This window comes from Gymnoscopelus braueri (assembly GCF_963280865.1).
Source record: "Gymnoscopelus braueri genome assembly, chromosome: 7".
Lineage (NCBI taxonomy): Eukaryota > Metazoa > Chordata > Actinopteri > Myctophiformes > Myctophidae > Gymnoscopelus > Gymnoscopelus braueri.
Window position 1 is genome coordinate 33362708 of NC_137608.1, and position 27674 is coordinate 33390381.

The window sequence follows — 27674 nt, forward strand, 5'->3', positions numbered from 1 at the left end:
AGGGGGGGTACATTCTGTTCACTCTACACTAAGACTGTATTTTTACTTGTGCGGTGGAGAAAAGGAATGCAGACAATCTTACCTTGTATTTATCAGTTTTCACAGCTCAATAAAACATGTCTCAGAAAAACGCTTGCTGGAAGTGGTTATTGGTATGGTACAGTCATGTTTATATCTACATTATGTCTATACTGTAGTGTGTGTGCACTCTGATTTTGCTGCTGATAATGTGGATTACCAAATATTCCAAGGGGCACTCATATGGAGATTGAGTATGGTGCTAATATATACTTCTATAAAAATGCAAATAACTTAAGCATCTAATTTATAATGGCCACTGTTGTTTTTACATTTGTATTGATCTTTGAGCTTCTTGTAAACACGTTTATGTTACATATCTATGAATGGTGCTGTACAAACAAGTGCATCAGAAGTGCACTACAATAGGGGTGGGGCGATATATCGCGATACTTTATCCCGCGATAAATAATCGTTATACTGCCGAAAAAAATCGATATAAAAAATTATATATATATATATATATTTTTAAAAGTTTGATACGTTGTTTTTCCTACTCTGTATTTGTGTAATGATGATTTTGAACTGTTTGGTGCTATTTTGTGTGTATGAATTGAATACAAGGACTATCGTGATATAGTTGGTGAAATTTCATGCAATATATCGTTATATCGAATATCGTGATATTATTGTTATCGAGGGCCTAATATCGCCACAGATATCGTATCGTGAGATACCCATATCGTCCCACCCCTACACTACAACATAACGGGTATATTAAAGGGGAACTCTAGTACCACAACATTATATTACTCCTAACAGAGTTAAAAACATTCAATAAGCGTTTGATTGAGGCCATACAAACTGCAAAAAAATTGTGTGTTGGTACGGTATCATTTCAATGCCAGCCACACTGAGAAAACAATTCACTCATCAATCAATCTCATTAGGAATGACTGTTAGTGTGACATCTCTGTCATGGCGTCGCACCAACATGGTCAGTGTAATGATAGACTGGACAGCTTCAGTCACTTCCTCTGTGGTGTGAATTGGCTGCCCGTTGATGCCAATAATCACATCATGATTGATCATACCAGCGCTGCGGAACAAATCAACACGATACATCACACACTTGAGAAGAAAGCTCAGAACAATGGATGACAAGGACTTTAAAACATGTTGATTCTTGTTTCTGGCTTTCAGGAGAAAAACTTGGGTTGTCAGTATACTGTCCTGTAATACTGACATTTGTGATATTGGCATTTAGTCTTGCCTAAGTAAATATATAATATCTTTATTTTTTTTAGGCTTGTACCAGAATTGGAGTCAGAATTGTAATGGTGTAAGCATCACTTTATCCCTATTCTAGCATTCCTTGTTGATTCCTTGTTTGTTTAAGGATTAATTGTAAGATTCTACTGATCATGTTTAAAGCTAGGTTGTGGTTGACCCTATTTCTCCCACCTGTTAACCTCCTATGAACCAGTAAACAAGCTTAATTTCGCAATCAGGACCATTCTGTGTGTTCTTAAAACTAGGCTAACTTTACTGGGCTTTTACAGTTAGAGCTGCTAAGCTAAAGTGAATTTCACCTGCAGCTAAGCAACTCTTTAGGTCACTTTAGGTAATTTGTAATCGTTATCCTTCTAGACATAGTCTAATGTAGTGTCTCAATTGTATCCTTGTCTCTTTTCTTCTCTCTTTTTTTGTGTGAAGCAACCTGTGATACAAAAAAATAGTTACTATTCTAAGGCTCTTCTTGTTATTAAATGATACATTATCAGTATTCAACAGCATCTTCTGCGATATGTGGCTTCTTCACACATTACACACCTACGTATATTATTAAACACATCCCACAGACACCTAACACGTTATGATTGTACACACAATTGGAAAGGAGACGAAAATGACGTGGGAATATATTCTGAATATACAAGAGGTTCGGGCTGCTATGCGGCCCTCACACCTACATCGCACAGATCCGACCAATATGCCTGTATGGAGATCTCTGTATCTGTCAGTCCTTGTCCCGCCGGTTCCCCCTTAAGCCAATTTTAATATGAATGAAAAGTAGATCTACAAGCTAAAAACGCATTGCATTGGCTATTTTTGCTATTTTGTATTCATTTATTTTTTATATTTTTTTACGCAATAGGGGGCCTCATTCAGAGGCTATTGTTATTTGGGGCTCCGTGGAATTCAAATGTTTGGAAACCCCGGTTCTAGGCTACAATTAGAAACACAGGAAGACTACAGAGGTACTCAGAAAGATAGCTGTTGCAGTAGTAGTACTGTAGTCTCTGCTTCATGCTGGCCCTGGACTACATGAAAAGAGAGATAAGAACATTGCCTGTAGGATAGGATAGTTTAATGAGCAAACGGACCACAATGGAGTCTGCAGCCTTGAGAACAACAGCAATGTTCTTGTTCCAGCCTGCTGAAAATATCCAGAGGCCTGCACAATTTACAGTTAGGCATTTAGCAGACGCACCTCTGGACTCAGTGCTGCAATGCTAATTCATTTTACAAAACCTAGTGGCTAAATAACACCTGGCTGTGAATAATAGAAATGTCAAGGAATGCCTGCTGATAGAGAATGGTAACCAATAATGTAGCATAGCTTTGGATCCAATTGGAAAAGTGATTAATACATTTATTTATCTTTTACTCCAAAATGGGTGCCTGTTGGCATGGAGGAAAAGATGAAGAGGAAGACTGGACTGCTAGTATCCTTTTCTTTCTGAAAGTTTCATAAGGAATGTTTCATTTAAAGTAGATTGGAGGAATGGCACAGGAGAGAAGGACATACAGGGATGTGATGCCAGACCAGTGGGGCTCACATTGGTTCAGAGACAGGAGTCTTAACAAGACTGAAACCACACAGCACAATCTAATACGTTTCATGAAGGAACGTAGAGTAATAGCCTTTTGTATCATTTCTAAGGCACAAAAGTGCCAGCAGCATCTTTCTATCAACATCATGTTTAATCACAATCCCACTGCAGAAGGATGCTATTTCCACCTCTGCAATAAGGGCTGTCTGGGCTTAGTTCTTACCTTTGGGCAGCTGTTCCTGGGAGTACCTCATAAATATACACTCCTGAGCTCACGTCTGGAAAGTCTCTCTCTCGTTCCCTGAGTTCTCTGATCAAACTGGACACACAGAGCATAAGTTAACAGACTTTCATATTTAGTGGCACCCCAAAATGTAATCTTTATCCTTTATAATTTGTGCTAATTAAAGAAAAGTAACTGCACACTCTTAACACTCTGCTTTGAACGTTTATTGACCATTGTTTGGGCCCATACCGTGTCATACCTGGATGAAATGCTGGCCAATAAAATTATGGCACTGAGCGAACAAATATACAGTAGTTCTTCAATGATAATAGTTCCATTAACCAGCACATCTTTCATTTTGGTGTGTTTACCAGAACATTGCACCTATCATTTGTGCAGCTATGGTTCATTTGAGTAGATGCTATAAATGATAACGCAGACAGAATCCTCTGCATGTTAGAGCCACTCTGGAATCAATTATCAACCTACTTGTTGCACTTGGAACAGACCGAGTCTTAAGTGAGATATTCTTCATTTGAAAGAAACAAGAAAACAGAAAATGAGCTCCTGCCATCAAAGTAACAATGTGGACTATTAAAAATATATTATTTTCCTTAAAAAGTGCACGTTTTTAAAAAGGTGTAAGGTCCTGTATTTTTGGAGTACTCACTGAAGTCTGGTTGCAAAAAAAGGTAATGTCTTTTTAAGCTGGACTGGTGGGGATTCAGAAATAGACATTTCAAATGTTTACTCACGACGGGGTGAGCTGCAGCATCCGGATACCCATGTATTTCTTCTTTGGCTGTGTCTTTCCTGATGGCCATAAAATAAAAACACATAATATTCATACAAGTCAAGCCAAGCCAAGTCAAGTCAAGCCAAGTCAAGCCAAGTCAGATATACAAATTACGAACAAAATATACAGAATATCTCAAATGTCAAACAATGTAAATATTATATTATATGACAAATATCACCCTCCCCGAATACAGGGCAATTGTGTTTGTACAGTATAGATAGACGCTCGACGAAGCCGAATGCACTGTGGTGGATTCGAACCCTCAGACTCTGCGGTGGTGGGAGGCTACTTTACCACTGATCCACCCTGAGCACATCTGAAATAATTGTATTGATTTGAAGTCATATCGCCCAGCCCTAGTTTAAACCCTGAGAGGCAATTGCCTCTTATGTCTTCTGATAGGCGCACAAAGTCTCATGGTATTACATCAATATGTTTGGATTTATATTCGTTTTTGAGAAAGCCAACTTTATAAAGTCAGAGTCAGTAAAATATAGAGGAGAGAGAACACTATCAGTTTAGAATTTAGAGGAGACTGAACACTTTATCAGTTTAGAATATAGGGGAGACAGAGACTTGAAACACTACAAGAGGCACCAACAACGTAAGACAACGCTGTCAGCATTCAGCAAAGATGGTCAATTGATGTACCTTTGTCTGCATATCATTAACAAAATCTGCCCATCATAGACTTGTGTTGAGCTAAACTAGAACTCAAATGTTATTAATCTCATCGTTTCATGAGGTGGCAGATGACGATGTGATGTGTACATGCATTAGCAAGTGGAAAGAATATGTTTCTCTACCAAAATGTCTCTTTGTAACTCCTTTTAACACTCATATAAGTTCTGCTCACGTACTGTACTGGCACAATGGACTGTTTAACATCACGTCCCATGTTTTTTTGATTCTGCATGTGTAAACAATTTGCCAATGTTCGTAAATATAAAACTTTAGACTAAAGGCGGTTACACACCGGCGAATATGCGAATATACGCAAAATTCTGACTCGTTCCGAATAATTAAAAGACGCTTTTTTCGCTCCGCGAAACTGGTGTGGAAGCTTGCATTGACTTTATAAGGTAAAAAAAAACGTATTATTCGCATGAAAAAAATCGCCCCGGTGTGTAAGGACCTTTAGTCTTGTCTTGTTAGTCAGAACTTACTACCTGGGGGCACTTCCAACATGGCGCCAGAGTGATGCACTACTCTTAAAGAGACTGATTAAGTTTTATGGTGCTGTGTGAATCCTTTTGGAAGTTACATTCCTTTTTATGAGAAGCCATGGCCACTCTCACACATACATTTGGCCAATCTGTATGAAAAGGTTAAATCAATCACAACCAAAGTTTTCACACAAGGTTTAACACAAATCCGATCATAACTTTTGGACATAAAGGAAAAAATAGAACCCCTGTCCAACTCCACTGGTGGAGGTAATAAAAATACACTCTACCGACCCATGATTTGTCTGTCGTATGACTCAGCAAGGAACTGACGGATCTTGTCAGCAGGAATGGCAAATGAGATTCCTGCGGTCACCTTCAGAGTATTTATGCCTATTACATCGCCATCCTGTTAAACAGAGAAAGCAGAAGGGACAGACAGGAGTGAAGATGGCCATCGAAAGCACATTCATTGTTATGATAGTTTCACACTAGCCACAAGTAAAAAGGAGCCATGGCAGTGAGACAAATTGACATCCTGATCATTATCTTCCAAAGTATACATAACACCACAAGGCTATTATGTGGTCGTTTTCTGTCTCCCGTTGAGATGCAATTAGAACACATCAGCCTTGGTTATTGTGGTAAATTATCTGGAGTTTTTTTTTCCACAGCGAAGGGTGATGAATAGAAAATTCTGTTGGTATGGCAACCATTCTAAAAGAACAGTATTTTTAGAGTTAGGCTACAAAGCAACAGCCTCTATAAACGAATTGAACATTTACATGATTTTACACAGTATTGTGTAGATGCTATCATACTATAAAATCCTAGATAGCACATGAGTGAGCATTACAGTCTAATGGCACTTTCCCAACGCAAGGTACTGGCTCAACTGGACTCGACTACATCGCCTTTTTTGTTTTTTCATCAGGCAAAAGTACATGGTACTTTTTTGGTAACACCTCCGCTCCGTCAAGGTTCCAAGCGAGCTGAGGCGATACCAAAAGGTGCAGAGAGAGAAACGCCATTGCATCACAACTAAGCTCCCTGATGCTGTTAACAAATGTTTAAACTATGCTAACCATTGTAAATATGAAATGAATCAGCATGAACTATTTCTCACGTAAAACATTATCTGAAACTATTTTTCATTTGTAGCCTACTAACTGTCTAAAGGTGAAATTATATATATACTAGAGGTCCGGCCGCCCGCCCGCTAGCCGCGCACGGGGCTCTAGCGAGGGTGCGCTTATTTTGGGGTACCAAAATCGTGAGATGAATTTTTTTATTTTTTTTCCCTGGGACCCCCTGGTGGTGCGCAGACCCCCTGGGAGTGTTGGGACCCCCGGGGACCCCCGTGGAACATGGCAGACCCCTTCGGCAGGGGTTTTTTTTTTTCATGAAGGTGGTTGCTTGTTTCTGGCGCAAATGTGGCAACACTGATATTTTCTTGTGTTTTGTGCTTGTGTTCTTTTGGCAACGTGGCAACGCAGATGGCTGACATGACTGACGAATCCTTGGTATCTTTACTTCCGGGTTGCATAATGATGACATCACTGTCGAATCCTTGGTATCATGATCCTAGCCTATTGTGTAGCAGATGCGCAGCAGCACAACGCGCTGTTGTTGTTTTCCACGCTCGTGCTAATGAAACACTAAACGGAGAAGCGTGTGATTGTGAGGTTGAGCGTTAATGTATTAGCATTGTAGTGACCTGAATGGAGCGTGGAAGCAGAAGACACGGTGCAGTGAAGGGGACGTGAAGGACGTGCTTCTGTTGTTGTTGTTCTGGCGATGCGCACATTTCAATGGCCGCTGCTTCATGTTGTTTCGGCTGTGGCCGTTGGCGTTCGGTGGTGCGCACGGTAAACGGTGCGAAACTGTTTCCCCTTCCCTTGTGCTCGTAATGTGGTGAGTGGAATTAATTATGTTGCGAGGTGGAAAATATGTAGTGAGCAATGAGAGGTGCCCTACGCCACCCGTAAATTCAGCGTGCACGTTGTGGCTGGTTTTGTGTTGAGAGGTCCGATGTAGTTGTTGTGTTTAGTCGAAATCAATGCTGTGGGTATGGCGTCAGCAGGCGAGAGGTCCAAATTAATGGAATTGCTGTGGGCGTCAGCGGCGGAAGTAGCAATTTGCCCTTTATATAAGTAGATAATTTCCAGACAGCATTAGCTTTAACTTTAGTATGTTGTAGCACTCTACAGCTACATTGAGGGAGTCCCATCTGCAGTGGAAAACAAAGTAAAGCGAGTAGAGTTTAATCGATCCAGTACCATACAGTGGAAAAGCGACTTACTAAATGAATAATGAAATAAACCTACTGCTGGATTCCATGTGTGTCTGTGTGTTCATGCAAAACACAACATGGTCAGAGTACATGCATTGTCCTTCGACACAACTGTGACTTTCAACAGTGCGTACCTGTTATCGTAGCAATAGCATGTCACAGAAAACTCACTTTGATGTAAATTAAAACAAATTCCACTGTATAAGCTGTGGCAAGATGGAGCAACTCAAGCGGATTAAGCAACATAAGGGCACGCTCATCCCCAGGTATGAACTAGTGATCTCTATAAAAAAAAAGCCACAGCACTTAAATCTTGTGAGGACCACTTTGCCTCAGGAGAGTATTTTTTTATTTAATTATCGTCGACAGGCCAGGATATAGTATGTTTTCATCCCTGTCCGTGTGTGTGTCTGTGTGTCTGTACAGCTAATCTCGGACACCACTGCTCCGATTTGCATGCACACTCACAGTAAGCCAAGGAAAAGAATAATGTTTCTCTTATATTGATATAGCACAATGTGCTTTACATTATTTATTTTTTCAATTTGTTTTCACCTGGATTCTTGGATGAACTACTCCCACACCCATTGTGTGGCCACAACGATTTTGCCTAATTAGATTTTCCACCATTAAGCATTTTATATTTGGCTAATATATTTTTGTATTTTTAAGCTAAACTTGGCACCCAACCTCCAGGACAATGCTTTCCAAACAAGGCTTCTACACCTAGCCTTAAAAATGCTGAGTGGGGACCTTGCTAAATATAAAACAGATTTGTGACCTTGCTCTTCGTTATGCCATAAAACAAGAAAGATAGCCTGCATTACAAATATGCAGATTACATAATATGTTCTCTTAACAGCACCATAAATCCTCTTACCAAGTTCACAAGCGGTCCCCCGGAGTTACCATACTGTGAATATACAGAACAAAACAATATTGGAACTGAATAGTTCTGTACTGAAAAAAAGACAAGGGAAATAAATAATTTCATACAATTTCATATAATTTGCCAAATGCTCTACAAATGTTGACATTATTTCTACAATAAATGCGTGCTTGTTTTCATTTCAATACAAACAGAAGTAGGCCTACTAAAAAGTTTTCTTATTATCATTATTAAGTTTATATATCAGATCAAACCAGTAACACTAAACAGACACTAAACACTTTAATGATGCTATGCTTTGACTGATACATCTACTATAGCAATACAGGAGGTAAACAAAATTTGTCCCATCTCTATGGGAAAAAACTAGTGGGCTTTCTATCAGTGGAACATTCAAAGAAAAAGTAAAGCACATCCTCCGTTTCTTGGTGCTGAGCCAACCTGCAAAAACAGAATCATGAAAAACTAAGCGGGGGCTTGCAACTCACTTTTGAATGCTCCAAAAACAAGTATTTGCGACAAACAGCAGATACAACGTTTCGACCCTTTCGGCCTTTTTCAAGTAAGTGCCAATGTTACTTGAAAAATACAGAAAAGGTCGAAACGTCATATCTGCCGTTTGTCGCAAATATTTTTTTTTGAGCATTCAAAAGTGAGTTGCGAGCCCCCGCTTAGTTTTTCATCTTTATATCTGTGGAAACACAAAATGGCCACCACACCACTGCTATGCTCTATTATCACCATCAATTACAGCTACATGAAAACACTTAATCATTTTGTTACATCCTGTGTACTGGTGGTACCTGCAGTAAGAGTAAAATGCGACACTCACATTGATAATCGCATCAGTTTGAATGTACTCCATGTCTGAGTCTTTGAAGCCCAACTCTTGTCCGTTGCGCTGTGCCGTGCTGATGATGCCAGTGGTGACGGTGTTTTGGAGAGAGAAGGGGCTCCCCACTGCCACCACAAACTCCCCTGGACGCAGGTCTGATGACTGGCCTAAATGCAGCACTGGCAAAGGGCTCTAGAGGATGAACGAAGAAGAATGAACAAGGACAAAAACACGAGCTCACAGATGATTCCGCTGGAACAAAGACAAACATGATGAATGAATGATGATTGCACAAAACATTTTGGGGTTTGATGAGGAACACTTCAACATAACAATAATATAATAATAATAAGCAGCTCTGTGCTCTACGTTGAACTGAGTTGGGGCATCATTCAAATGAAGGCTTTTGTCATTTCTTTAAAATATTTAATGGTTAAAAGTTGTTTTTAATTAGTAAAAAAAAAGTCTCCCTGTCTCTCCAGCTCTTTAATAAACAACATAAATTTCAGGTGGGTTCCAATTTCAGTCAATCAAGAGATAGTACCCCATTTATCTGTTCCAATTTTGTCTGCTAATTTCTTTGTGTCATCATTTCCAATTTCACTTGTTTATCATGTATCTCAAGCGTAAAATGTATATTCTGTTCACTAAAAAGCTGGAGAGATGGGTAGACCCCTTTTACTGAACACTCTACAGCAATGATTGCTATCAGAACAGAGCTATTTAACACTTCCTAAAACAAATTATAATAATCCCTTACTGCACCTCTACCATATTGATATCGATCAATTTTGTCATACTGTAATAAGTGTTGCTGTCATCTCTATATCTAAACCTTTTAAAAGCAACAGCATAATGGAAATAAGTCAGACTTTTTAAGCCATCACCTGCTAAACATGACTAAACTGTGTCTGTCTGCTTTCTCTTCTCCCATATGCTGAAGCATTATTATCTCTAGAGGGGACAGTCATGCCTCGGTGATATTTCATGGAAAAATCTCCAGGGCATAGGGCCTTGTGTCACAACAGATTCCCCTTCAAGGCACATTTTGCTGTCGGCTGCCTCGAACTCGGTGTGCATAACGGTAAAATATAGTATGGTGATTTACAACTGTCAACTACTCCCATGTTATTTTAAGACACTCTCCTGAACAGGTTGAGTTTGCACTTTCTTGCTTAATGACATTTTTAAAGGACATATGGCTGCCGTAGGAACTGAACCTGGGACCTTTCTGTAATGAAACGGTCTCTCTTTATGTTCTCTTTATCAAGTAAAGGAATGCTGTATGCCAATCCGGTATTTAAAAGGTTAATCATCTCATCTATAATAGTAAACCGTTATTGGTGAAGTTGTGTTAAGTGGAAATGTTAATGCCGTGTAAAGGAGCTCTTATCCAGAGCGACTAAGTGGGTCTGAGCAGTGACAAATGTTTTATTCATAGCAACACATCAAAGTACCCCCAAAAAAATAAAAATAATAAGACATAGGCTGAAGCTTTGAATTTACAAAACATAACCAAATAGTCCCTGGAGGAAATCAGATAACAAATGGCCCATGATAAGGCAGTGAAATGTGGATGAAGGCCCGCTCGCTCTGATTCTCTTCCCTGGCCTATATGGCTGACTGCCTCAGAAGGCATTAACCCATTGAATCCGGGAATGCATCTCTGTCATTTTAGATTTCTTTGGCTATTCAACAATAGCAGATATACTATGAGCTTGTAGATCTGCCATTTCTGAAAAATCTTGAAAATCTGTGAATATATATATATTTATATTGTAACTCAAATCTTTGCTTCTGGGGGTCCCTGGAACATTTTTTTTAACAAATGTTAGCTTTAAAAAAATAGATATTCAAAGATTTGTACACATTTTCAAGATAAAGAAATGGCAGATTTACAAGCTCATAGCGCGGCACCGAGTGCCGCGCTAGGAGCTTGTAGATCTGCTATTTTTTAATAGCCAAAATAAATCTAAAATGACAGAGATGCGTTCCCGGATTCAATGGATTAATACTCTGTCTGCTGCTTTGATGTTAGCCACTGATGACAAGCCGCCAGGCCAGTGCAAAAACTAAATACAGAATTAAGATCAGGGATCTCGGAGAGCTGAGTGAAAAATGCAGTGGGGAAGGGCCCCGTTTCTGCCCCCAATGAGCACTCACGTCTGACTCAATTTTGATAAGTGCGATGTCCATCTTGTGGTCCATGTCCTTTACTGCTGCGTCATAATGCTGGCCACTTTTCAGCTCCACTTTAATTAGCTGCTTGTTGGCAAGGACATGTGCGTTAGTGACGATCCAGCCGTCCTCTGATACAATGAAACCGGAACCACTTGATATCTGGACCTCTTGATTTGAAAACCCCACCCTAGTGTGGAAATAAAAGAAGGTTATATTGCCGGAAAAACGATTGTAAAAGATTGTAAAATGGCAACTAAATAACTCCAAACAAACCTTTTATAAAGCTCTAGATGTACAACAGCCGGGGCAATCTTGTCCACCACATCAGCGATGAAGTTGAACTTGTAACGCATGCTTCCGGGTCTTGGGACATCTGTATGGATATAACACAAGGTCAAAGCATGCTGAAATAGAGTTCTATTGCAAAATAGCATGTAATCCATTTTGGTAGAAAAACAAAGCCATTACCTGGAGTTCTATCAGAGAGCGCGTGTATAAGTTCAGAGAACATTTGAATTTCTTTATGTACAGTATAATATAACAGGTGTGAATATTATATTTGAACTTGATGTTCAGGCTTAAACACATAATTAGACAACGCTGTCAGAGCAGGCCAGTCAATTTGTAAGATTAACACCTCAATTTGTGGATAACAAAGCACTAATTCATGTGTAGCTAAATATGTACACAATTTTATCATAGAAAAGGTGACAGCTTGGACAGATTTTGAGTATTTAAGTTTCAGCTTGATGTATAACATGTGGATACATAAATACAACCCAGCTGTGTTTTCATTGCCAATGTCAATGACGTTTTATGATGCAGGAAACTAGTGTTCAGGCAAGCAGTGGCACATCTGCTTACCTGTGAGTATTTTCACATGTTCAAACAACTATAGAGAGTAGTATTTACAGTAGTAGACTAAGAGGGAATGCAAACAAACATTGATCACAAAATGACATTACTGTACATGGGATTTATGTTTTATATATTTTCCTGGATTCTCACCACTGTTGCTAGCCAGTAGCCATGCATGATTGAGTGGTATGTCAGCTATTTCCAAGCTAATATCAGATAGTGATAAACTTAGGCCAGCTGCTGAAGGCAGGACTGTATGCCCACAAGGCAAAGTCTTTAGAGGGAAAATGCAAAATCAATGCTTGAAATACTAAAGCTAGGGAAAGGCTGGGGTTGCCATGTCAACTCTTGGACAGAGGCAATTTATGACTATTATCTTAGGGCCAAAGGAAACTTTGCCCCTTAAGTATGAATTTTGGAGAAAAAAAGGGGGAAAATTATCATTAAAAATATGGGTATGTGTGTATAAGTGTTATCGAAGAAAAGTTTGACCATGGTAAAAAAAAAAGAAATAGCATTAACTATGCTGGGGGAATTTTTTTTTGGCTATAGAGCCCTTTATATCAATATACCGTATTGAGTGGCCCTGTCTTTCCCTATTTAGGACTGACCGTGGGTAGCTACCTGGGACGTAAGTCGGGGCTTGATCAACCCTGGCTGGGTCACCTGGGCGAGGGTGTATGTTGCGAGACCCGAAACATCCTATGACCCCAGGCTACAACACTGATGAGTGATGATACGTCCCAGGTGCATCCATGTGATGTTTTTTCGTTCTAGTTATTCTATTTATAGTGGCTCATAGGAATTTATAGACTACGTGACAACCAGAAATAGATTGGTGACAACCGGAGAGACGGGTGACAGCCGGAATGTAGACGGCATCCGGGAGCAGTTTGGGTTGGCGCCCCAGTCTGTGTCTTCCGTGAGGAAGAAGCCCAACAAATCCACGGTGAGGCCTTTAGGAGGGCCATTCAAGCAAGCCGCAAAGGGAGCCTGCAGTACCACCACGGGCCAAGACACCATCACACCAGAATGAAATGTTTGGAGCGGGGGAGTCTGGTGCAACGCTCAGGTCCTGGACCTGGTGAGACGGAGGAGGAGCCCGGCCAGGAGGCCATCCACAGAGCCTAGCCCCTCCACGTGCCAGAGCCTCTCCTCTCCCCCATTCCTGGCAGAGTAGTTTCGGACAAGCGTATTGAGTGGCCCTGTCTTTCCCTATTTAGGACTGACCGTGGGTAGCTACCTGGGACGTAAGTCTGGGCTTGATCAACCCTGGCTGGGTCACCTGGGCGAGGGTGTATGTTGCGAGACTCGAAACATCCTATGACCCCAGGCTACAACACTGATGATACGTCCCAGGTGCATCCATGTGATGTTTTTTCGTTCTTATATACCTCTATATGTAATCTCTGTGCAATTCTCACATGCACAGTCCAATGCCACACCATATACAGCATCATTATGTCTTTTCAAATGTTCAAACATGAGCTCATGTCTCTGGAAAGATCCGTAATATGCAAATGATTACGCTAGACAAAGACATGATGTTGATGCCAAGACCTGCCTTGGCAGAGCATCAACTATTTCATTGAATAAGCCTATTTCTTTCTCAAAAGGTCGTCCTACCTTGTACAAAAAGAAAAAGTTCCTCGATGGCAAACACTTTAATCTCTCTGTGCGTTATTGCATTATGCCCATGCTTATAGTACGTTTACCCATTAATACCGGGAAAGCCTATACGTTGTTATACCTTTAAAACCATGAAAGCAGCTGTGTCATTTTAGATATTGCTACAGTATATAGCAACAACAAATTGAATAAAAAAAGAAGATTTACTGAAAAAGGCGTTTTTAAAATCGGCCTCAGGACTAAACCGGTTAAAGCTGTAACTTTCCTTTCCTACCCCGGATTTGAACCCAGGTCTCCTGAGTAAACTGTGCTGCTGACATTTTTACCACTGAGCCAATAGAGCCTGCCTGCTTGCTGTGGGGAGAAATAATAGATTTCTGACCTTCAGGTCAAAATTCGAGTCAAACCAGAAACAAGATCGTGTCAAAGGTCATGTTCAACCTAGACAAAGGATCTAAATGTCTCAATAGACGAGCAGGGAGACGAAATACAACCACCCCAAGTTACATTATAATTATCAACATACTCTACCATACAGATTGGACAAAATCGTATTTTATTCACTAAAAACAATTACATACTAGAGAGCTTTAACCTTACAGTGTATACTTGATTCAGTTTCTATTGATTGTTAGGAAACATTTCCCCTCTCTCTCCCTACTTTACAGCATTGGTTCTCAAAGTGGTACTTGAGGGGGTTCCAGGGGGTCCCCAGCTGAATGATGGATAGGAACCAAATGGACCCTTATGGGTCTGTAACTCTGAAAGTGTACAAATGGAACCAAATGGACCCTAACGGGTCCATTTGGTTCCATTTGTACACTCTCAGAGTTAAATTAATGTTAATTTTACAATAAAAATTGGGGTCCCAGAGAGAGAAATGCCATTAAATGGGGGACCGTAGCCTAATACATGTCAAACTGGGGGTCCTTGAAATTAAAATGGTTTGAGAATCACTGCTAGGGCCGTATAAATCTTCTCTTGGGGGGTCCCTGGCGTAACTTTTCAAATGGGGGTCCGCAGGCTAATAAGTGTCAATTTGGGGGTCCTTGACATGAAAAAGTTTGAGAACCACTGCTTTTCACTATGTGTGCACTATGTCTATACACAGTAGTATACACACAAACACATGGAGAGAGAGAGAGTTATATGTGTTCACTTCATAATGGATTATACTGTACACATGTTCCTAATGGATTATATGCATCATTTTACATGGTTACTTTATCTGTGACAGTTATTTGAAGCAGGACCAACTTGATTTGTCAGATGAGTTGATTTGATAAAGCTCTGATGCAGGCGTTTTAAGACAGTTTAGCAATCAGATGTGTTAAAATAACTGATTGATATAACAAGCACTACAGTAGTGTTTAAATATAAACCACTGGTATAATCTAGCAGAAACCTCAGATGCCATAAGGTTAAAACATTGAAGGATGACCTCACCCATTTTCAACCCATCTTCATATAATTGGTCCTCACTAATGCTCATGATAATATAATGGCACCATTTTTGTCCACTCCATCTGTGTCTCAGAGGAGGGCTGTGGACAGTTCAGAAACCCGCCTACCAGTGACATCACCCTGTCCACCACATTTTTTGATGGACTTGATGGACTGGAAACATTATTTAACCCATTCAGTCCCGGAACGCATCTCTGTCATTTTAGATTTCTTTGGGTATTCAAAAATAGCAGATAGACTATGAGCTTGTGGATCTGCTATTTTTGAAAAATCGTGCAAATTTGTGCAAATCTTTGAATATATATTTTTTAAAGCGAACATTTTATAACTCAAATCTTTGCTTCTGGGGGTCTCTGGAACAAAAATATTTTACAAATGTCAAAGATTTGCACAAATGTTCACGATTTTAAGCAGATCTACAAGCTCAGCTATGAGCTTGTAGATCTAATATTTTTGAATAGCCAAAAGAAAATGGCAGATGCGTTCCCGGATTGAAATGGGTTAAACATATTTTTTGTTACTAAGGTATATACATTTTTTTTTTAATATTTTCCCCATGAACCACCTTCAATTATCCCACGGACCACTAGTTGGCCTTGGACCACTGGTTGAGAAACAGTGGTCTTCACCGTCCCCAAGGCCAACATGTAGGGGTTTGGCACAGTGACACAGTGCTTACTGATCTGTGGACACAGAGGAGACTTCTCTGCAAGATGATGACCGAAACAAGTTGACAAGAAGATCATGAATAACAACTTAGATATTTTCCAGACATAGTCTAGCCATCTTAGTAAGAGAGTTCTTCCTCTGTTCTCGTGGGAGGAGTAAATATTATAGGCTATAATAATACTCTAAGTCCAGGCACTTCTTCAGACAACTTATCACACTCTGTTGAGCATGTGTGATAATCCGAGCTCAAAATAAATACATATCTAAAAGGAATATTGTGTGTTTACCTGATGAATTCTTCGTCTTACAGAACTTTGTCACATAAACGTCCCAACGCACACAGACACACACAACTGAAGCCTTTCCTTAACACTTCACTTTTCCTTGAATGAGATGAAAAAGAAGATCTGATTTGATTCACCCTTAAGATTGTTTTAAATGATATTGTCATGTTGTGAGGATATAAAGAACCATATCAATGTCAATACAGTACATGCCATTGTTTAATCATGGCCATATCGTACGTACATAAACATAGACCATGATAGCTTTCATTTTAGATTTCACGCTTGGTTACATATTCTCCAAAGTCAATAAAATCTAACCAAACATCTGAATAACTGAGTCAATGTTTGCTAAACATCTTTGCGTTGTTTATACATGTTTGAATTGCGTATAATTACATCTTTCCTTCTAGGGATTATTCTCGCTAGACTTTTCATATCAATCTGTGCTTTAAAATTGATTACACACAATCATATTGTAATTTGACAAAGTGTCTAGTTTCAAGTGTCTGCCAGTTTCATACCATACAGAAATGAACAGAAATCATCAAACAAACAGTTACTGGTCAGCAGTAACGTCAAGTAAACCTTTAAGTTTAATCACTTTAACCCTACTGTATATGCATTGGTTATTTGCGCTGTAGATCTGCTATTTTCAAAATATCTTGAATAATTTTGGATAAATATATTTTAACATAATAAAAAAAAACACAAATTTTGTATGGGGTTCGCTGGCACAAAATATTTTCAGATGTATGCATTAATTAAATGCATTAATTTGGTGCTCCTTTAGCTAGTACTACTGTACAGTAGGTTCAGTTATTATGTTGCTGTGCCAATCTGTGTGTAGCTTGTGAATACCAATGTTTCTAAGGGAACCTGTATGAGAGTAGCTTACTAAATGCATGATGAATTTACCATCTTCTGTAGGTTGCAATGATAAAAAACCAACACATAATGAAAATGGATAGCACAGGAGGGGGAACATGAAGAGAATGTATTTGTACCGTGACATTATCTAGGAAGATTTCCCTGGGGGTGTTATTGTGCTGGTAAAAAGAAAAAAAAGGAAGAAAAGGTCAAGTTGTTAAAGTGTTCCCCTTGCCCAAACATGTTCTGATTTTGTCAACCAAATAACAATTTTGCATAATGCTATAGTAAATGTGTGAATGCAATTACTTTTTCCACGCAGTCCACAAAACGAGTCAAAGTAAAATGTTTGTTAACAATAGCTTAGCTAGTCTACTAGTCTACTTTGCACTGCATCATTTTAACAGGAGAATGCAGTTACAGTAGAACTAGCAGAGCAGGGATCTGCATGAGAGGTGAGACCTTATAATGGAATTGTGATTCTAACAGAGTAGATGTTTATGCTTAATTTTTATTAAATGAGTAGTTTTGATGTTCAGGATCATTAGTTTCATTCTGGATCAATGTATGATTGTTTTAGGAGTATGAAGACAGCAGAATAAAGACAGGGTCTCAGAAGAGGTTACAGTTACAGGTGGTCTTGAACACAGGTGGTAGTGTCTGGGTGCATGCATTCATGGAAGTGTGTGACTGTGTGCGTGTGAGAATAAAATGCGCGCACACACACACACACACACACACACACACACACACACACACACACACACACACACACACACACACACACACACACACACACACACACACACACACACACACACACACACACACACACACACACACACACACACACACACACACACTCTAAATTGTTCAGTCTGTGTGAGCATCTAATTTAGGTGTATTGTTAAAGGAGGAGTTCACCCAAAAAATACTTATTTTCTATCAATTACACACCCCATGAAGCCTTGATTTCATGGATTTATTTTTGTTTTTGTGGCATTCCTAAGATAATAATTTGATGACCGTGTGTATTTCCGGTAGGAGACACAAATAATCTACTTTGTGTCTCCTACCGGATACATTAGCCGGTAGGAGACGGGAATCAAATTATTAGCTTAGGAATGCGACAAAAACAAAAAAGAATCCATGGATTCAAGGCTTCATAGGGTGTGCAATTGATATAAAAGTAGTTTTTTGGGTGAACTCCTCCTTTAATGTTTTAATGTCATTAGGAGGTTGTGATTGCCAGAAAGAGACAGAGAGGCAGAGAGATGGAGAGGAAAGAAGTATTTACTTTGCAGCCTTCATTGACCTGAAGGTCAAGGAGGTTGACAACATCAGAGCAGACACCAGCATAGTGTTCTGTCATGTACTGTAGGCCTATAGACCCCTTAACAGACGTCACACTGGTTGCAAGCGTCATACTGGTTGCAAATGAAACCCATTCTGTCAGGTCTCGCTAGGGCGTGCACTGCAGCACTAGCCAACACACAAGAGGGGGTTGGGGTGCGCACCCCAAAACAACAGGTTGAGAATTGATTGCATGAAACAATCACCTGTGCATCCAGTCTCAATGTTGGTAAACAAATAATTGGTCTACAGGCTGAAGTGAGTTTGTCACATGTAGGGCTATGGGACCAAATATTTGTTATCCAATGAACATTATTAGTAGGCCTATGATATATTATAGGCCTACTAATAATGTTGTTCACTAATAATGTTGTTCATTGACATAATTGATAATTATAATAATAACAGTTATAACTGTTACTGTGTAGCAAATATGTAAATGTCACAATTGCTCCTTGGTGTCCCTGCTCCCCAAGTAGACAGACAGTTATAGGCCGGCCTACATAAAATCTCACAACCTAAACATTTATTCTCAGTTTTCGGACCATGTCTCTGCTGTCTCATATCTGATGGTAATGGGCATCGTGGGCCAATCAATGCCCAAGCCTATCTGACCAGGGCGCTGAACATGAACCCTTGAATTGTGTAGTTGTGTGTAGTTGTATAGCCTGCTATGTCCATTCTTAAAATATTTTTGCCACAGGTGACCATTTTATTATTAATTTGACAAGCAACCAGTGGTGGAAAGTAACTAAGTACATGTACTCAAGTACTGTACTTAAGTACAATGTTGAGGTATATTTTACTATAATGGAGTATTTCCAATTTTCTATACTTTTACTTCTACTCACTACATCTCAGAGACAAATATTATACTTTTACTCCACTACAATTATTTGACAACTTTAGTTGCTTTGTAGATTTGGATTATTATTACAAAACAAAACATACATTAACCACTTCAACCCTATACATTTCGGCCATTTGAAAATAGCCGATCTACAATTGCTCACAATTGTGAACTAGATCTGTCATTTTCAAAAGATTTGTATACATTTGAAAACTTGGGAAATTTTATGCATAATGAGTACTTTTACTTTTGGTACTTTAAGTAAATGTTGACACCAATACTTTTGTTCTTTTACTCAGGTAAATTTTGAAATTTTGAGTATTTCTACATTGCAGTATTGATACTTTTACTTAAAGTAAAACAAATATGAGTACTTTTTCCACCACTGCAAGCAACAACTCACCAGTGTAGCATTGGCTCTGCTGCATCATAATGATCGGAGGGGTTCCCCCCACCTCTGCCCTCTTGTTCTCCGCTCTGAGGCGACAGCTGCTGGGGTACGTTCTCCCATCGCTGCCGCACACCACCTCTGTAGCGGTGCACACGCAGATAGGGCGACCCGTCCCGCCGGGGGTAGTAGAACTAGAACTAGAATTACACACCATGCCGTCCCCACACACTCTATCCCCCGGCTGCTCCCCGCACAGGTCGCCCTCTCCGGCCGCACACACCGGACAGCAGTCGCAGGAGGGGTCCCTGGCCATCCCCCAATAACACAAGGACGGAGGAGGACGAGGACAACGAGAGGGGTCGCAGATGTGATCCGAACAAGCGGTATGTCTCTTTGTAAGGACGCGCGCGTCAACAGCTGCAAACATTACAAAACAAGTGAACTTCGCCATGGTCCATACATCATATCCCATTGTCAGGAAAACAAAGTCGAGTCAAAACAAAAACACCTTCATATAAGAGTCCAACGCTCGTCTCGACTTAATTTAACGTTTGCTATTCGTGTGTTTTCCATATGAGACACGCACAGCCCGTTTCCATATTCATTATTATTCTGAGTTCCTTTAGTTTAGGCCTACCCCTAGTACCCCACACATTCAGGCTTCAGGCTATATACTACACGTGGCTTGCATGTCTAGTACTAGCTGTCATAATTATCTTCCAGTGGCAACACGCTGGTTCTGTGTTCAACAAGTCCTCGGTTGTCCTCAGGTAGCATAATCTGCAGCTCTGGAATGCGTTTTTTATCGTTTTGAATTTATGCTCTTTTAATTGACGAACACGAAACGCCTCTGTTGCCAGAGCAGTGGTTGTCAAATCTTTTGGGCTCAGGACATCCCTGTTAATATTTGTCTTCATCCACAGCACACCTGAATGACATTGTTACTTTGTGGCGCCAATACATTTATGTCATATTATGGGGGACGTCAAAATGTAATTCTTTCCCTAAAGATACAGTATGTCATGAGGAAAACTTGAGAGACTGTCAGCTTCCATTAGGACAGATTGAAAATATCCTCTTGAACCCCCAGCATCCCTAATATTGTGGTAACATTCACCAAAAATAGGCGATCTACAAGCTCACAACATGTCACTTTGTGATGCCTTGTGAGCTTGTAGATCTGCTATTTTTGGTGAACAGATTTGGTGTAGATGGAAAAAGAACGCACCAAGGTGACCAAGCATCTCAAGTATAGAGGGTTATGGTTAAAGTGGTTAAACTGAAGTGATTTGGATCACTTCAAAATATTATCAAAGTATTCAGGGTGCCCGGTCACCCACTTTGAGAAACCCTGTGCTAGAGCAGAATATTTGTTATGTTGGCATTATAAAGCTTGACAGGCTAGCTCTAGAACTACACATCTAATATTCAGCTCTAGGTTTGATAGGTTTGATAGAAATTGACACATTTTTCATATCACGAGTACATCATGTTTTATTTTATTTTACCGACATTCTGTTACAGTATAGGCTACATCACATATCACATCATCATCATCATAGTCTGTCACTCATTCACCAAAGCAGGTACATGTATCAGTCACCAAAATGGCAGTAATCAACTCATTGCAAGCACTGTCAGGCCCGTTTCTGCTTTTCTTCTGTCCTTTCTCTTATTTTGTTATCAAGGATATGATTCCTGGCTGTATAGAGATTGGTACACCATCTCCTCCCTATATAAGAGGGGTCCCTGAATGCATCAACAAGAAATGTAAACCCACCCACTGCATTTTGAACACGTGATTATGGGTGCACTCTGCAGTCAGTAGCTTTTGCAATAATAAGCTCCAGTTCTCAGATCACTAATATTAAAAGCAAACAATGGAAAGGAATGAAAACAAAGGAAAACCACTGCTCCCTGACAAGTAATTTATTTCCGCAAAATATAGAAGCTAAGTAATGAAATGAGTCTTACAACACATGCTTCTGTTTCACCAGAATAGTTATATGATAATGAATAACTCGAGGTGGAACCTAACTGCAGTTCATCAAGCATGCATCTCTGGGAGCAGATGTGTTTATGACGGCTCATCTTTTATTGTTTTCCCTGCGCTTATGACAAAGTAATGTAGACCATGCTGCATTTGATTACAGTGGGAAAGGAATATCAGCACTGCCATTTTGCAAATACGGAGTAAATTGCGATGCCATATAGGCTACTGTACTGAGGTTGTGTATGTAATCTTTTCATTAACCCATTAAGACCGGGAACGCATCCGTGTGTCATTTTTAGATTTCTTTGGCTATTCAAAAATAGCAGATCTACAAGTTCATAGCGCAGCACCGAGTGCCGCGCTATGAACTTGTAGATATACAATTTATTTGAAAAAATCTTGAAAATCTTATATATTTTAACATTTTTAACAAAAATCTTTGCTTCTGGGGGATTCTACAAATGTCTTCTTAATCTAAATCCTAACAGTTTTTTTTAAGCTCATGTTGCTATCAGTGGTTCTCAAAAAAATCTCCCAAAATCATATGTATTTGTCCGTGGACCCCCTCATCTCAAAATATTTTCTTCCAGGGACCGCCCAGAAGCAAAAATTTGAGTTAGAAATGTATTCAAAGATTTGCACACATTTTCATGATTTTTCAAAAAATAGCAGATCTACAAGCTCATAGCGCGGCACTCGGTGCCGCGATATGAGCTTGTGTATCTGCTATTTTTGAATAGCCAAAGAAATCTAAAAAACACAGATACTTTCCCAGTCTAAATGGGTTAATATGTTCAGTTAAATTATAGTGGGAACTGGGAAGAACTCTGTGAGGTGTAAATCTTGTGTAGGCGAGTGAGCAGGTCTGCTCCTGTTCAGAGCAGCTGTTGGTATATTGAGATGGCAGTGCTTCCCATTGAACATCCTGTTGGCGTCGAGGGCCTAATTAGACAAAACACCTGTGGTGATGGGTGCTCACTTGATGGCTGCACTGGCATGCACTCTGATCTACCCTAGTTTGCCCTGACATCAAAGTCAGGTTTCATGCGTGGCACTCACCCTACTTTAAGGGCAAGGAAAGGTTGCATGCATCAGATACTTTGTATTGGACAGGCCAGCGGGGGGGATGTCAAAATTCAGGTTACCCTCTTGTATAAAAGGACAGGCTTGTACTGCTGCTTCCTACTGTGAGGTAAGATGGGTATCAATGCCATGCGGCCTGAATGAACAAGATAAGGCTAGCTGAACTGACTAGACTGGACACTTATCTAAGAATCAGAAACTGTCTCTGAAATGAAGAAGCAATGTGGCCAGTCAATGTAGCAGCAGTGTCTGGCCTGCATCTTAAATGATACTGTTGCGACTCAGTCTACTGGCTCCAGCATATAGACAATTTTCTTTAAGATTGCATAAAATGTATTTTTGGCACTTTTGTGTAAAAGGTGTCAATGCAATTTTTTATATGAAGTGCTCCTTCTATGTGCTGCAGCAACGTGAGCTGTGGCGCAACAGAAATCATCCCTCAACAGCGATTCCCCCAAAATTGCCCATTTAAAGGTCACAGTATATTGCATCCCATATTATTTCTGATATAAAATGTATTTGATCTGGACTGTTTGCAATATTACACATGACATCAGTTTAAAAAATAGCCATGGGTTTTGTTTGTACTATTGTATGTGTAGTAGTGTTTTTAAATTTAGGGAAGCATGCTGTGGACCTACTGTACTAGATTTCCTGTGCTTTTTATGCTTTTTGATTCAATATATATATAAATATATTTACAAATGCTTCTTAATATCTTTGCATACTGTATTTTCATTTTGTCAACTATGCACTGGAACTCTAATCCCATGGTCACTTGCCTAGGCTCCTGACTGGCTCTACGAAGAATGATGATAATATTATTACTGGCCTATCTTCACTGGCTAGTACCTGTTAAATGCAAATTTGAGTTTATATTGAGTTTTATTATTTGATTTGACCAAATTATAACTTAAGTACTGGTTGTTCACATAATTTGATTATCCTGCATTTAAAACGATCTGTTGCCCTGCCTTTATGGTTTGCATGGTGGTTCGCACTGTTTCCATTAAGCAAGAAGTTCTTGGGTTCAAACCCAGCAGGGGCCACACCACATCAGATGCACATTAGAGACATACTTTTTCAGTGCCCTTGACCAATAGCCTATGCTGGCCACAGGCACTGCTCAGTGTGCTGCTCACTCACTGCTGCGAATACGTCAGCAGTTGTTATTCCTTATAGAACCCATGCTTCATTACAATATGGCTGTCGGAACCAGCACAATGATAATAGTTCTCTGGGCTGAGGACATGGTAACAGAAGATGAGATTGCGATATCCCTGCAGCGCCAGAACTCCTCTACCATCACATCCTGAGCCAAGAGCAGGTGGCCGACCTGGTGGTCCTCAACCAGGTCCGGGGTTGGGCTGAAGCATGGTCAGTGCCCTGAATGGTCCGCAGTGGCAGCACTGGAAAAGAGCGTTAAGGCTTATTACCCTGAGTGGTCCAGCCTAGCTGTTATCGATGGCATGCTGTAGAGGTAGCGCGCATCTGAAGAGAGGGGGGTGGGGCATTTGACATCTCCTGTTGAGCCAGTTGCACTACCTCACACTAAGTTCAAACATAGCCTAGTTATAGCTTAAATGGCTTTTAAAAATCTATTTAAGCTATAACTAGGCTAAGTTTGAACTTAGTGTGAGTTGGTGCAATACAGGTGCCTTTACTCCAGATTGTCCATGGCTTGGTGGGGGCAGTCCGTTTCAGGCTGGGTTCTACTGACCGAAATGGTGACAGGACGTGGGATGGTTCGGACATGGGTGTGACCGCAGCACCAGCCAAAAGGGTGTCTCACCCCCCCCCCCCAACGCCCCCCAGAAACGGGCCTGTGAGTTATGTGCGGGGCGGAACTTTGCCTCGGAGGCACCGGTGTGGGCATTTGACCCATCTGGGAAGAAGAGGGCTGGATGGTGGAGATGCATGAGAGACTCCACGCCGGGTGACCTTCACGTTGGGGCATCAAAGCTTCTGGGTCATGGAGAAAAAAGGGAGGCCTCAGCATCCAGAGAATTTGTGTTGGGTGAGTGGGTTACTGGGTGGGTACAGTTCAACCCCTCATGTGGGGGATGTGTTAGCCTGGTTCCAGATGAATCTCCCATTGCAAAAAAAAAGAATTTGCCCTCGGATTGTGTGGCCACGCGAGGCAAGGGCTGTGTGTCATCCTGGGCTTTTAGAGACTAAAGACCTCCCAGCATGCCCGGGGGCCGTTCTGTTATTGTTGTATATTTATGATATCTCCATTTGTATTTAAGCAGTGGAAGGGGCATAGGTTGGATTAGCGTTAATTTATAAAAGAGTGTTCCTAAAGAAAATCCTTGTTGTTATGGCACTTCCTTTGGAGCAGAAATCCACCAGTTGTTACAATATTTTATTTTTAGCGGTGCATTCATTCATACTCATGGTACAGTACTGTATGCTGAGATTGCACGCAAGCCAAGGTCGGTGTGCTGTATTCTAGTGTTAGAGATGAAATGTATAAAGAGTTTAACCCATTAAGACCTGGAACTGTGTCATTTTTAGATTTGAGCTAAAAAGCATTATTTTACACTTTAGGCTGGCTATTCAAAAATAGCAGATATACAAGCTCATAGCGCGGCACCGAGTGCCACGCTACGAGCTTGTAGATCTGCTATTTTTGAAAAATCGTGAAAATTTGTGCAAATCTTTGAATATATATATTTTTAAAGTGAACATTTGTAACTCAAATATTTGCTTCTGGGGGTCCCTGGAACAAAATATTTTGATGGGGGTCCGCGGCCAAATACATATAATTTTGGGGGTCCTTGACATGAAAAAGATTGAACACCACTGATATAGAAACATGCGTTTTTCAGAAAACTGTTGAGATTTAGGAGACATGTAGAATCGGCTTCAGGTCTTAATGGGTTTATTATCCCATATGTTAGAACTCAACTCCTAGAGCACTGTGTAGTATTCTACAATCAATATGGCCTTTTTTTCGGCGCCATAAAGAAAGATGCTTTCCCACACAGGCTTTGCAAAGGTTGATCTTGGTATCTCTAGAGATGAGCTCTTCAGACTGCCATATTAGATGTAACTTATTACAAGCACTTCAGGCCTGTCCTTTCCTCGTCAGGACACCCTTTCTGCTGCTGACTATATATACACTGTATTAACCCAAGGTATTTGAAATCTTCAAATTCCTTGCTGGCATTGCAGTTTATTGAGCGGATGGGTGGATGTCTGGATGATTCAACCCTCTTAATTCAGATTCAGGCATTCTGTCTTCTTGGCACTTAGCATTAATAAAGGCCTGTCATGTACAGTAAAATGCTTACAGGAGGACACGCCACCACACGGTCACCAATGTTGGAGAGAATGTGGAATTACTGCCATGTACTCTGTGATCTTTCACCCCCACTTATTGTATCATTTGAATATTCGACTACTATGCAGAAACCAGGCCCTACTTTGTCTCCCCAAAGGCAAAGAGATGATACATTTTTTTTGTGACTCCTCTAACATGATGGGATGTCCTCTGTAGCCATTAGAAACGGCGCTCCAAATATTGGGACTGGCCTCTGGCGTCACATTGCAACGCGTTGTGAGGTTGTAGTTCTGCTTTCTACAGTATATAGTATTAACTCATTCAGTGCCACTGGCCAAAATTCATTGTAAAAAAAAAAGTGCCATTCAGTGCCACAGCCTAAATTCATTGTAAAAAAAAGTGCTTATGAGCCGAGATACAGCCTTTTTCAGTAAGAAGTTAAACAAGAAGTGAATGGAGCAGAACATTTTCAAATCATCATATCTTGGGTTCTGAAAAAAAAGGAAAAAAAAGAAAATATATTTTCTTTTCTTTTCTTTTTTTTTTTTACGTTTTAGACGTCCAGTGGCACAGGGCTTATATCACAACGGTCGTTTTAGACGTCCAGTGGCACTGAATGAGTTGGGCGGTACACTGTTGACCACTATATACAAGTGTTGATTGTTTGTTGTATGACCTCTGGCCCAAGTTGTTTGTCTGGCAAACAAACAGGAGAAGGGCACACACCAGTATTGACGAGGTGCTGCTGACCTTGGTAAATAAGTCTAAAAGTAAAGAATAGGCCGCACACTCATAGCCACACAATGTATTTCGAAGAATACCAACGATTTGACCTGGAAAGGTCATCTTCAGGGATTAACACAGCAGAAAAACAACCTCACATTTATAGGGGAGGACACAGGTGAGCTCCATTGGAGGTGTGCTTGCAATCAAGTTTCAATCAGGTTGCCCTATCTGGGCAGGTAAAACGAAAAAAAAAACGCGGGCTAAAATCCTTGATTTTGGGATGAAATATGTGATTTTTTTTTTAGCAATTTTATGCTGTGAAATTGCGGGAAGTTGCGAAATATGCGGAAAGTTCTGAAATAAGCGGCAATATGCGAAAAATGCGAAATATGTGAAGTTGCAAAATATGCTGAAATATGCGATGCAAAGCGCATATTATGCGATGCGATGCACATATTATGCGATGCGCATATTATGCGATGCGATGCGGCCTTTTTGAAAAAACATGACCCCTGCATAATTATGTGCCATTTTGCTGATTATGCGGTAAATTATGCAATCCCATAATCGCATTTTCTGGAGGGTCTTGTCAATTACATCAAGGTATACGAGTCAAAATGTACATTAATACATGATGTGTAAAAATACATTTTAGGACAGTATACCAGCAAGAAAGCTTTAAAGTTATAGCAAATGGCAATATATATTGCAAAAATAAATAAATAGTAAGAAACTACATAGGGAAGTTCCATGGTCAAACTCCTGAGTGAGAGAAGGCCAGATTATTATGGAACCTGATGAGGGTCTATTATTGACTTATACAAATTACAATACACTTGGACATGCATGCATCATCTGTTTTGTGACGCAGTGCATTCAGATTGAGAATATACTTTTGTCAAAAAAGATTATTATAATAGAAAACATTAACCATAATTATGTACAAATACTTCAACAAAATGAAGGGATAGAGG

General features: G+C 40.1%; 1 protein-coding gene across 1 annotated transcript; it reads right to left on the bottom strand.

Moving 5' to 3' along the window:
- Positions 1 to 85: 85 nt before the first annotated feature.
- On the bottom strand, positions 86 to 20201 carry htra4 (HtrA serine peptidase 4). The gene is made up of 9 exons (XM_080434276.1): positions 19625 to 20201; positions 11518 to 11617; positions 11227 to 11431; positions 9061 to 9255; positions 8220 to 8252; positions 5341 to 5455; positions 3837 to 3894; positions 3079 to 3174; positions 86 to 1117 (listed from the first exon to the last, which is right to left on the bottom strand). Exons 1-9 carry the CDS (start codon positions 20082 to 20084, stop codon positions 952 to 954), a joined length of 1428 nt encoding a protein of 475 aa, XP_080290402.1. The 5' UTR covers positions 20085 to 20201; the 3' UTR covers positions 86 to 951.
- Between the last annotated feature and the right edge of the window lie 7473 nt (positions 20202 to 27674).

Excerpts from the sequence above, each read along its gene's own strand:
- htra4 (XM_080434276.1), bottom strand. The coding sequence starts at position 20,084 with ATGGGATATGATGTATGGACCATGGCGAAGTTCACTTGTTTTGTAATG. Across the intron at positions 5,456-8,219 it reads GGGGACCGCTTGTGAACTTG|GATGGCGATGTAATAGGCAT; the intron begins GTAAGAGGATTT and ends TCTGTTTAACAG. Across the intron at positions 3,895-5,340 it reads ATACGACAGACAAATCATGG|GAAAGACACAGCCAAAGAAG; the intron begins GTCGGTAGAGTG and ends TATGGCCATCAG.